Source organism: Phalaenopsis equestris, unplaced genomic scaffold (genome assembly GCF_001263595.1).
Source record: "Phalaenopsis equestris unplaced genomic scaffold, ASM126359v1 Scaffold000399, whole genome shotgun sequence".
Lineage (NCBI taxonomy): Eukaryota > Viridiplantae > Streptophyta > Magnoliopsida > Asparagales > Orchidaceae > Phalaenopsis > Phalaenopsis equestris.
In genome coordinates, this window is record NW_018164841.1 from 445,869 (window position 1) to 459,446 (window position 13,578).

The window sequence follows — 13,578 nt, forward strand, 5'->3', positions numbered from 1 at the left end:
GCTTAAAATATATGTTTTTTACATTTTAAAAGTGATTAATAGTGGTATTTTTGATATAATATAAAAGATTTGAGTAAAATAAATGTAAAATTAAAATTTTATGTGGTAGATATGTAAATAAATAAAAGATTTGTAGCATATATGTAAATGTCTCAAATTTAAATTTAGATGAGAGATGTAAATAGATAAAGTATGTAAATCATCCTCAGCCATAAAATCGGGAACCGCTCCAACTCATTTCAAAACCTGCCCTAGACCCTCTCCAATGGCAGCGGCCAGTTCGAGCCCTTCTCCTCCAGCCACTCGTACTTCTGCATCGCCGGTACGCTCCTTGAAATCTAGCTCAGATCTCCTCAAAATGTTCCGGTTCTTTTTATGTTCCTGCAGCTGTCGTTGCCATGATTCTTCACCCGCATCGTTGTTCTTAACTTCGATTCGATCTCTTCGTTTGCTTCCAGAATAAGGATGATCTACGCCCTATGGGATTAAAGATAGCGGTGAGATAACGATTTTCCTTCTTTGTCAATTTTCAATTTAATTTTTTTTGCGCAGGATTTTCCTCGGTTATTTGCTTATCTTTAGTTCATAGCAGGAACTGAATGAATCGCAGTCAGAGTTGCTGAGTAAGCTGCAAGGTTTGAAACAGGTAAGCTTTAGAAATATCCCTTTAACTTAATTTGGTTTATTTTATGTAAAAATTTATGTTTTGTTTTCTTACTAAAATTTTCTCTGTGGAAGGATTTGCAAGACTGGAAATCCAAATTGGACACTCAAGTTAAGACATATAAGGAAGTTAGTATTCTCTGACTTTTGTAGATGCAATCCGGTTATTTTTATTATTTTGCTGCATTTGAAGATCAATCTTGATTTTTTGCATAACATTTCCTGAAATACATTTGATCTTTTTTACATGCTTCACGCATCTGGATGTCAGAGCCATAGAATTAATCTGTAGAAATCCCCTCTTTTGATTTGGTGTCTGGTGTCTTTGGTGTCTGGATCTGCTTTGAAAATTTTGGAGAGTGCATCTGAAACTGCTCTTTCTAATGTGGTCTTTTTTCCAGCATTCTAGTTCTTACTTTTTTGCGAGCTTGTTGGTTAATAAATCTGTTGAAACACACAGGAAATTGTGTAATAACAAATTGCTCTTGAAAATATAACTATTTACTTTGTATTTTAACTCAAAAGTTTATATAAACCTCCATATAGAAATGAACAAGAAGTTGGGAAAAAAAAGTTAACTAGGCAGTTCTAGCCTTCCCAAGCTCCAAGAAGAAGAGGGGAAAAATCAGTGACAGAAAAGAGAAAATTTATAGGACAAATTTAACATAATATATTTGATTCAACATTATACACAAAATTTAAAAGACAGGTTGATGACTCACTCAAGAAGGGATTTATTAGATAAAGCATGAGCTCTTGCACTTTAATTGATATGTTTTCTCCCAAGAAGAATGACAATTGGATAACAGGTGCAAGCAATATGACTGTTAATACAATCGTAATCAAATGCAAATTTCCTTTTCGTTATTTGAAGGACAGACTATATATTAATAATGTAATATTTTCTGATATTATTTCGAGAGGTGGCTATCATTAGATCAAAATTAGTGACAACTTATTTTTAAAGCTAAATATGAATTATTTAAAGGATTGATTATGCTTTTTGTATTAACCAATGCACTTAGTGGTTTCATAAGGATAGCGAATTGTCTTAAGACCTTTCGTAGGAGAATTTCTTGTTGTTTAGTATAACGATATTATGATTCATAACAAGACGCAAGATGATCATTTGGTGCATCTTTAGAAATGTGATTTACAAGCTGAAATTTATACCTGGATATGAAAAAAACACTACTTTGAATCTCCATCTAAAATCTTCCTACATTTTGTTGTGTTAGAATATGTATTAGCTCTTGAGATAAGTTAAAACGGATTAATGGGTGAGAGGGAGGGAGGGAGGTATTTTTAATAGACTTATTAGTAAAATGAAAGAAGAATTCAAATGGATTAAATATCTAGACTCTTCATGGTATTAGAGAATGGGTGGTTGGAGAAGATTCAACAAGAACACCCAAAAAAGCAATTTGAGATAAAACGATAACCATAACAAAGACGACATGCATTAATCAAATAAAAGATATAAGATATGAGATATAAGAGTTTCTTATTCTTCAATAGATCCAGATATAAAAATCACCACCTAAAGGATTGATGAAAGAGACCCGAGATGTCACCACCAATAACGGAGGGATACAATTGCCACCACCCAACGCCGTTGATACAAACTCATCCCCATCTGGAAACCACAAAAGTAGCACAGTCTCTCACAAAACTCAAATGAACCAAAGACTTTTAATTAGATAGACGACTGCATATTTATAATCAACAAAAGACCTAAACTTTAGAAAAAAAATAACAAACGAAATTTCCCTTGCTACTATTATTTTGAGCGAAAACTTTAGCTCTAAAGAGAGGGCCGACCAGCCCTCCCCCAATTGGACCGAACCGGTCTGTGGTCCCCTCCCCATGGACCCCACCCCACATCAATTTACTGGGGTTGATGGAGCTTCAACCCTATCCTTTGAAGCTTTTGACTCCTCGTGATATAGCATCAACTCGACCATGTTGAAGGTGGAGTTGTTGTAACCTTCCAGGATTGGAGGGCCTTCGACTTCCATAAATTGTCTTCGTAGTTGCATGGTTAGGGTTTAGGTTTGTGCTGTAAAATGACGTTGTGTGAGAATGATTTAGGGTGCAGAAAATTATTTAGCTGATTTTGAAATCAGCAAGACGGATTAGGGTTTGATCAAGATTTAGCTATGATTTTGTGGGTTTATGTTTGAGAGGTGAAAGAGGGTATATGAGATTGATTTTGGGCTTAAAAAAATTATTTAGGGTTGCTGAGTTTGAAAATTAGCAAATGTGAGTTATGGTTAGGTCAAGATTTTTCTATGGTTTGGTGATTTTAGGTTTAAATGGATTTTGATAATCTTAGAATAGAATTAGGGTTAGACTAGTTTTGATACCAAATGATAGTGAAAATGAGGGTTTGGAGAATATTCAACAAAACAACTAAGAAACCAATCTGAAACACGAAAAAAACAACCAGAACAAAGATGAGATGCATTAATCAATTAAAAAAATATATAAGATTTAAGTGTTTGCTACTCTTGCAACTGATTAGGATACATAAATCACAACCCGAAGGATTGAAGAAGGAAGGAGGCCCGCAATGTCACCATCAATAATGGAGGGATATCATTGCCACCATACAATGCCGTAGATACATGCTAGTCCTCATTCTGGAACCACGAAGGGAGCACAATTCCTCACTGAACTAAAATGAATAAAAGATCCAAAATACAACAAAAAACTATATAGTTATAATCAACAAATGATCTAAACCTAATAAAAACAAACAAACAAAAATACTTTTGTTGCTATTAGGAGTGGGTGACAACTCTAGCCTTGGAGAGAGGTCTGTCCATCCCTCCCCCACATGGACAAAATCGGTTCAAGGAAACCTCCTCGCCCCACATCACTACATTTATTAAAATCCAAAGATAATTTTTAATTCTACCAAAGCATTTTGATTTAAAAACATGTTTGAATTGTTTGAAGTATATTACGAGCCTATAAATAGCTTTTTGTGGCATGTAATTATGATTTCTGGCTTGAATCAAAATTTCTTTTTTCAGTTTCAATCTTAAGAGTTCAAGTTGATTTGTGATTCATTCGAGTGAGTTACACGCACGCATACAATTACTTTATTTAAAAGACACTTGACGTGGGAGCTTTCTCGCATAAAATTTTTGTGGTATTGTAGCCAATACAGTACTGCGAGATTCAATATTGTGGGTTAGACAAGTTTTGATATCAAATGATACCGAAAATGGGGTTTTGGAGAATATTGAACAAGAACAACCAAAAAATCAATCCGAAACACGAAAAAAAAACAACCAGAACAAAGATGAGATGCATTAATCAAATAAAAAAATATAAGATTTAAGTGTTTGCTACTCTTGCAACTGATTAGGATACATAAATCACAACCCGAAGGATTGAAGAAGGAAGGAGGCCCGCAATGTCACCATCAATAATGGAGGGATACCATTGCCACCATACAATGCCGTAGATACATGCTAGTCCTCATTCTGGAACCACGAAGGGAGCACAATTCCTCACTGAACTAAAATGAATAAAAGATCCAAAATACAACAAAAAACTATATAGTTATAATCAACAAATGATCTAAACCTAATAAAAACAAACAAACAAAAATACTCTTGTTGCTATTAGGAGTGGGTGACAACCCTAGCCTTAGAGAGAGGTCTGTCCGTCCCCCCCTCCCCACATGGACTAAATCAGTTCAAGGAAACCTCCCCGCCCCACATCACTACATTTATTAAAATCCTAAGATAATTTTTAATTCTACCAAAGCCTTTTGATTTAAAAACATGTTTGAAGTATATTACGAGCCTATAAATAGCTTTTTGTGGCATGTAATTATGATTTTTGGCTTGAATAAAATTTCTTTTTCAGTTTCAATCTTAAGAGTTCAAGCTGATTTGTGATTCATTAGAGTGAGTTACGCGCACACATACAATTACTTTATTTAAAAGGCACTTGACGTGGGAGCTTTCTTGCATAAAATTTTTGTGGTACTGTAGCCAATACAGTACTGTGAGATTCAATATTGTGGGTTAGACTAGTTTTGATACCAAATGATACCGAAAAGGGGGGTTTGGAGAATATTGAACAAGAACAACCAAGAAACCAATCCGAAACACGAAAAAAAACAATTAGAACAAAGATGAGATGCATTAATCAAATAAAAAAATATAAGATTTAAGTGTTTGCTACTCTTGCAACTGATTAGGATACATAAATCACAATCCGAAGGATTGAAGAAGGAAGAAGGCACGCAATGTCACCATCAATAATAGAGAGATACAATTGCCACCATACAATGCCATAGATACATGCTAGTCCTCATTCTGGAACCACGAAGGGAGCACAATTCCTCACTGAACTAAAATGAATAAAAGATCCAAAATACAACAAAAAACTATATAGTTATAATCAACAAATGATTTAAATCTAATAAAAACAAACAAACAAAAATACTCTTGTTGCTTTTAGGAGTGGGTGCAACCCTAGCCTTAGAGAGAGGTTTGTCCGTCCCTCCCGCACATGGACTAAATCAGTTTAAGGAAACCTCCCCGCCCTGCATCACTACATATATTAAAATCCAAAGATAAATTTTTAATTCTACCAAAGCCTTTTGATTTAAAAACATGTTTGAACTATATTACGAGCCTATAAATAGCTTTTTGTGGCATGTAATTATGATTTCTGGCTTGAATAAAATTTCTTTTTTCAGTTTCAATCTTAAGAGTTCAAGTTGATTTGTGATTCATTCGAGTGAGTTACACGCACACATACAATTACTTTATTTAAAAGGCACTTGACGTGGGAGCTTTCTCGCATAAAATTTTCGTGGTACTGTAGCCAATAAAGTGCTGCGAGATTCAATATTGTGGGACATGGGAGATGGGCCATCAAAACTGTCCCGTTTTCTTTTCTTATGCTTTCTTTTTTATTATCGTTCATTCCTTTTTAGTCATTTCTTATATATATGTTGTATTAGGGTTTGGAAGTTAGTGTTTATTATGTTTTTGGTCAGGACAGTTGCTGGCGTTTAAGGTGTCCCTTTCTAGGTCTGTATCGGAAGGCGACAAGGTGCTTCGACTGTAACTCGTCTGAGGTGGTGATCTCATTCCAAGGAATCGAGTGTATTTCTGCTGTAGGTTGTTCTTGAGGTGGTATTTATCGCAGTCCTAGCCCTCCACCTTCGTCGCCATCGCAGTCCTAGCCCTCCACCTTCGTCGCCGCCCCTTTTACCACTCTCGTCTCGCTGTTTTGACTACTCTCTAGCCCTTTATACTTGTTGTAGCCACTCAGGACAACAACATAGCTATCTTTTTCCTGCAGTCCCGCCACCCAGCCACCTATTTCATTCATTCCAGCTATCTCCCTCGTTGCCGCAGTCCCGAGACAACCCTCCTATTGCTGTCCTACAGTTCACAACCCTTTCCCTTCGCTTCCCCTTGTTCTACCAGCCCTCCCCTTGGCTGTCACTGTTGTTCTAGGCCCTCCACTTCATTGCTAAGGCAATTCCAACCTCTCCTTTTGCTCTACCAGTAACCCACAACCCTCTTCAGCCTCCCTGCCCACCCAGCAGTCCTCCACCACCTCTGAATCAAGCCTTAGTGTGAGTCTATGTCTTGTTTTGTTGCAATTTCCATTCCAAATGTGTTTGGTTGTAACCGTCTATTTTTTTTTAGTAATAACTTTTACTTTTCCTATTGTATTTTGGGTTAACTTTGGTATCATTTGGTATCAGAGCTAGCTTAACATAAATCTTATTAGGGTTTAGGGTTTAGGGTTAACTTTGGTATTCTAGCATCCTTCACCCCCTCCAAAAAAGAAAAATCTTTTCCTCTCGCCCTACACACCTCCTTCCACCTATATATGCCTAAAACCCCAATCACGACACCGCCGAGACATTTATCAGAATCTGATCAAGAACGTATCATAATTGACATATAATGACTACTCCACCAAGTGCTATATCGGCTCGATGCCATTGAATAAAAATCAGGAGGGAATCATTGTCGCTGTAATTGTGAAAAGCCATGAAGGAGAGCAAGTAGAACACCGAAACCCCTTCCATATGGATGATTCAAGTAGAGAAGAAGACAAGCTACAAGGCTTTGGGATATAGTATCAATGGAGATCTGGAGCTGAAGTGCTTATTAGAAGATACAAAGATAAGGTGCTTGCTGGAAGATATAGAGATGAGATGTCTGTTAGAGGATACACGGATGAGACGCATGTTGAATGATACAAAGATGAGATGCCTGTTAGAGGATACAGAGATGGATTGCAGTTGGAAGGTACAAAGATAACGTGCTTATTGGAGGATATGGAGATATGTGAATGAAAATGGACCTACCGGACTTCATAGGGAGAAGGGATCCGGATGACTTCCTTGAGTGGATACAGATTGTTGAGCGGATCTTTGAATATAAAGAGATGCCCAATGAAATAAGAGTGAAACTCACTGCCAGCAAGCTGAAGTAAAATGTTTTCTTATGGTGACATAATCACTTCTTGGGAGAAGATGAAGCGAGAGATGCAATGGTTAAACCTGCCCCCTCACTATCGCCAGGATATTTTCTTGAAGCTCCATTGTCTATAGCAGGAGCTATCAATAAAGGAGTACACGACAAAATTAATGCAACTTAAGTTGAAGTGTGAACCGAAGGAGACATAAGAGCATACCATAGCCAGAAATTTGGGAGGCCTAAAACCCATCTTCAGTAATGTGACCCAACTGCAATCCCATTGGAAACTGAGGGTTGTGCATACTTTAGCATTGAAAGTGGGAGACAATCGAAGCAGAGCAGATAACTATCACCAGTTAGACATCTACCAACTATTGGAGGCCTTAGGTGGACCATGTCTTAGAGAGCGGAGTAGACTAGTCAGGAGCAGAAACATGCTACTCTGAGTGAGAAGAAGTCTGAGAAGAGTAGCACACTTACTACAGTCCTAACTAGGAAATGCTTCAGTTGTCATGGTTTTGGGCACATCACTTCCAGTTGCACAACGAGTAGAGTTGTGACTTTCATCGAGTAGGGGGCAGTGGAGAAAGTTAGTGACAAGAAAGCAATTGAAGAAAAGGGTGAGTACCAACTTCCACTAGATGAGGGCGAGAGCGCAACAATGGTTTCATCACAATATATTATATGCTCATTGCACCGTGAAGGGAAATGTATGTATTATCATCATTAATGGAGATACAAACAAGAATGCGGTGTTAACACAGATCGCCGTGACTCAGAAACTTCCTTGTCAATGTTTTGAGGAAAATAGGTTGAATCCTGAATAGGCGATGTCTTTCCCTTTGCTTTCATTCCATTAAATAATAATTTTACAATCTATGGTACAAAATCTATTTTAGGTACAAAATAAAGTGCATAATCTATTTTAGGTAATTTAATAATACATATTCCTAATCTAAACATTTAGTTAAAAGGGAAATAAATCATAATAAAAATATTGGAAATAATTTAAATAAGGAAGCTTCTAATTATAGAAACTCCTAATTTAGCTGCCTGATTTATGTCCTTTCTGATTGATATCTCCCTCAAATTGATGCTGACTAATCATGAAGCATCAATTTGCCAACAAGAAACTTTGTTGGGACCAACATTCCTCAAGCCGTGAGTGCCGAAGTCGAAGATGTCGAAGCCTCAGAGACAATTCTTGAACCAAATATGAAAAACAAGAAATCCTCTATCGTTGTTGTCCCGAAATTCGAATCATAGCCACAAGAAGGATTCGCGTCCAATTACACGATCCAGATGCTACCGATCATAACCTACAAATAGGATCTGCATCCTGTTATATGATCCAAATGCTACCGATCATGGCCTACAAGTAGGATCCGCGTTCTGTTACACGATTTAAATGCTATTAATTCTTCCTGCGACGACGAAGATGATTTGTTCCCTGTTCTTCACGCCAAAAGTGCTGAAGCCGAGATGCTGAAGTCGTGAGTGCCGGAGTCGAGATTGACGAAGCCGTGAGTGCCAAAGCGAAGATCTAGGGTTTGTCGAAGCCAAAGTTGTCAGTCTAGGAAGGAGTGCCGAAACCTTCAATCCTTAAGTGCGATAAAGAAGCCGAAGTTGAAGCGGAAGAAGCCGAAGCGGAAGAAGCAGTCGAAGATGCCGCAGAAGCAGCGATAGCTAGCGAAGGAGATCTGAAGCGGACAAAGCCTTCGACCCTTCGCCTCCCTGTTGTCGAAAAACGAAGGTCGTGCTCAGCTGGCCTCCCTGTTGTCGAAAAACGAAGGTCGTGCTCAGCTGCTTTCCTCACTTCCGAGCCACAAGCAAGACCGAACCAGGCCCACCTCCCCGTGCTGTGATGACTAGACTGCTACATACGAAGACCACTTCCATCTCCATATCTACCTCCACCGCCTCCATATCCGCCACCACCACCGCGATAACTGATGTCGCCACAGCCTCCATTTCCGCCTCCATCGCCGAATTGAGACTGAGCCCGGTTCACGGTGGTTTTCCTTCTGTCAAGGTTCTGCCCATTCATCCCCTTGATGGCGTTCTGCATGGCCTCCATTTTATTTATTCCAGCCATCCCCCTTGCTGTCGCAGCCCCAGGACAGCCCTCCTCTCGCTGTGCTATAGTTCACCCCTTCGTTGTCCCTCACTGTCTCACCCCTCCCCTTGGCTGTCATTGCCCTTTCAGGCCCTCTGCTTCACCGCCGTTGCAATTCCAGCCCCCTTTTTACTCTACCAGCAACCCACATCCCATTTCAGCCTCCTACCACCACTCCTCTACCACTTAGCCGACCTCTACCACCCCTAGATTGAGCCCTGGTATGAATTTGTGTCCTGTTTTGTTGTAATTTTCCTTCCAAGTATGTTTTGTTGTAATTGTCTATTTATTTTTAGTAAGAATATTTATTTTTGCTATTGAATAATCATCTCCTTGTAACTATGTGAGGGGTGATTTTTCATAGGTGTTTTAGTTCCTTGTTTTATTTTTTGTCTGCATAATTTGTTGGTGATTTATTAAGCACTTTTAATTTTGAAAAAGTATTGAAATGCTAGAAATCTAATTTGTTGAACAAAATTCAGTTCATAATTGAGTTTTGTATTTCTAATTCCTCACTGAATTTTCAAGCTATTTCGATCATGTCATTGCCGTTTGAGTTAAATTGATTATTAATTGTTTATATATAACAAAAATAAGTGGTTGAATTACTTGGTGGTTTTTGAACTATTTATCTTCAAATTATTTTGCATGTTTTTATGTTTCACATCATAAATTGTAGTAGAAAATTCTAACTCCTAGACCTGCATCAATTGAGCACTTCTTGATCATTATAGTTTGGAAATTTGTAGGTGATTTGTTGTGGAAGAGATGTTACATATTTCGCAATTATATCTATTTTTATTTGTGTGGGCTAGTCATTTAATTAGTTTTCATATGATTGCTTATTGGTGTGTAGACTTCTATACAATTCATTTGAATTCAAGTTATTTTTAATTTGGAAAGCTATATACTTAAAATAGTCGCATGTGTTTGATAGCCCTTCTCCATGCAGGAACTGATCGAGCTTAAGAAGGTGCTAAATACTGATCTGGATGAACTGAAATCAGTTAAGTTCTCTATATATTGTACTTCAAAATTTTTGCGAACTTGTGATGGTTATTCAATATTTTTTATTCCAGAACTTCCAAGAACTGAAGACCACTCTACAGCAGCAACAAGATGACATCTCTGTTAGCTTAAGAAACTTGGGGGTATTTTTTCTTCGTCTTTAAATCCTTGATCCCTGTTATGCTCTATAATTGCAGAAAATTTCATGTTTAACTCAACATTTATATTGTTTACCTTGCTTAAAATTTAAAAAGTCTTAACTCATTGAATTAGTATGCTTCATGTGTTATCAGGCTAAGGTGATATAGAAGGGTGCAGCTGTAAGATTTAAAAGGATTCATTATTGGAGAGTCAATGATATAGAGAAAAGAAATTAGTAAAAAATTTAGATGAACACTTCAAGGGGAGGGAGGCAAGGGGTAGATGCGAAGCAACGAAGGAGAAACTCTGGGAAGATTCCGTAAAGGAAGGCCACATGAAACTTCAAATATTTATTCTTCATATATTGCCCTTTAATATGAGTCTTAACACTCATTTTCTTCTTTCCAAACTAAATTACTTAAAAAGTACTTTATAATTAGAAATGAACAAAAATTGTCTTTTATTACATATGTACAACTTGCTTCAATATGTTAACAATTAGGATATTTATTTGGTCAGTATGTTGGAAAGAACTATATTCCAAAGAGTTGAAATGTTATTGAATAAAAAACGGAGGCCCTTAACTATATTGCAGAGCTGACAAAATTCATCCCAAAGATAAAGGGTGAACGGAAAGTCCATTCCAAAAATAAGTCCATCAATGAGAAATCAACCCAAAATAAGAGAAATAAAGGGGAAGAAGATCACTATATCCATAATATCAACAAAAGATTCTCTTCATTCATCATCAAGAAGTGATAAGCTTCAGAATGAGATCTTTACAAAATTTTAAGGTTTTTAGGCGCCTAACTAGACTGACTCAAATGATATTCAACTGGTTGGCTAATTGAAAGTAACTTTTTTTTTTTTTTTTTGGTGAACTTTTATCCAATTGGCTTTATGGCTAGGTTGATTGTTTGGCTTTGTTTTCTAAGATCCATTGAATTGGATAAGATGATGGTGCATGCTGTTGCAGGATTAGTGGGTTTTTTAGAGATTGATGAATATGCATGACTTGATATGGTTTCTTTTTTATGATGAACACAATATTAACACAGCATTGTGCGATATTATTCCAAGGTGTATGAGGGATTAATGAGTGCTGGTGTGCTTGTGAAAGTAATGCACATGACTTTTAGTTGCATGCACATGATTTGAGGGAAAAAACTGCAATGCGTAGAACATGCAGAGATAGTGTAGATGCAATGATGTTTGCAGTTCCTATAACTTGGTTGCCCAAAAAAAAAAAGAAATATTCATTTATGAATAGTTGGTGTTCGGATTGCTAGGAAGCTCATGTACAACTTGCTCATGTGGAAACAAACTTAGTTTGAACAAATATTTTTAGCTTATTTTTTATATGAGCCGAATACAAATAAACTTCTATTTGATTTTTGTTTGGCTAGAAATTGATCATGCAATTGGCGCTCTCGCTAGGAGGCAGTATTACATAGAAGCCAGTATGAGAGAGAGATGAATTGGATGTTATTCAAAGAAGTGTGATTGGCGAGGATACACATGGAGCATGATGAAGCTTTAATATCAAGTTGATATAGAGGGGTACTATAAAGATTTAAAAGAATTGTTTCCAAGAGGAGAATCAATGTAGTCCAAAGGAGAACTAGTTAAATAAGTTAGATGAATGAACGCCTCTTGAAGGATATATGTAAGGAGTTGAGGCAGTAGAGAATAAACGCCTCTTGAATGAATACCTTTTAATAATTTGATCACCCATAATTACAACTTTGTCACTAGAGCTATTACTAAAATTATATTTCATGTATTCAATTTTCATTTGACTCAAACGAAGGTCTTTAGACTCCAAAGTAGACCTCCATAAGTCAAGTTTTTCCTGAGCTCTTTATTAGTTTTATCCACAAGAAGGATATCATCAGCGAAAAGCATACACGAAGGTACATCATCCTGTAAAGGTCCATTAAGAGCATCCATAGCTAAAGCAAAAAGATATGGGCTCAAAGCCGATCTCTGATGTAACAATAACAATGAATGAAAAATTAACATTTATAAAATTGGCCCAAAATAGTTGCATGAAACCGATGCTGAGGATGAAGTAAATAAATAATGATGATAGATGATATTATATTATAATATTGCTATTATTTGACGTTTTATGTTTGCGTGATTTTTTGAATACCTTGGAATGATTGTTATTTATCTTTATATCTTTTAATGATTTTTTGCCAATGTTTTTGTAAAAAAAATGTCCCAAAATATTAATTGGGGTTATTTTATAAAGGAACACCTTATATAGAAACTGTAAGAACATCTTTTTTAACATTTTGCTTCTCATTTGGGCCTCCGCATCTTAATGACTTCTCTCATGCTATTAACTACGCTAATTTCTACTTTTAAATTTACTTGAAAAGTTAATCAAGAGTAAAGAGATCCACATGCAAGACAACTTGTGCTAATAAGTATTCTACTTTTAAATTCACACTTTATTAACTTAATGTGGAATGCTCTTATTGCTGCTTCTAGTTGTGAAATGCTGCCTTCCATGATCAAATGACTCCAGAAGCTCTTAAAAAGTCCCCCATTCTTCATTTTTCTCCACTATTCATATTTTAGAAAGATATATTTATCTAAAATTAGAGCAAATACCTTTTATTTTATGATGCAGCTTGAGGATATTTCTGAATCTTCCAAGGAATCAGAATCTGAAGATACCGCGAATGTTTCTGGTAAAACTGGGCCTTCTTTTTCATAAATTGCAAGGGAAACCAGTTCACAGGACTCTTCTGCATAGGTAGCACGAGGATGGGTTACATCAACATTGATAATAATGATCCTTAATTACTATTTCAGAGTTGGTATGTTATACTGCCATTCTACTATTTTAGTTTTTCTTTGTAGCACATTGGAAGTAATAACTCTTCTCCTGCAAGCTTTTTAACATTACAAATTCATATGCCTTGAAAGCTTCAAATCTATTGTGTCATATTTTACGCTGGTTTTCGACATTAAGTGTCGACCATCTGATGTTCAACTTATGTTAAGAAAGGCATAGATAGACCTAGGAAAACTTGAGCTTATTGTATAAAAATTAATCTTAATTTATTAGAATTAAATGAAAATATGACACTAAACAAGACACAATGGAGAAAAATGATTCTTGTAGCCAACCCCACGTAGTGGGATTAAGGCTTTGTTGCTGTTGAT

General features: G+C 36.5%; 1 protein-coding gene across 1 annotated transcript; it reads left to right on the forward strand.

The window, feature by feature from the left end:
• Positions 1-202: 202 nt before the first annotated feature.
• LOC110026738 (CAP-Gly domain-containing linker protein 1) lies at positions 203-13,362 on the forward strand. Its single transcript, XM_020727826.1, has 7 exons — positions 203-322; positions 459-497; positions 593-646; positions 739-792; positions 10,202-10,255; positions 10,329-10,400; positions 13,040-13,362. Exons 1-7 carry the CDS (start codon positions 266-268, stop codon positions 13,124-13,126), a joined length of 417 nt encoding a protein of 138 aa, XP_020583485.1. The 5' UTR covers positions 203-265; the 3' UTR covers positions 13,127-13,362.
• The last annotated feature ends 216 nt before the right edge of the window (positions 13,363-13,578 follow it).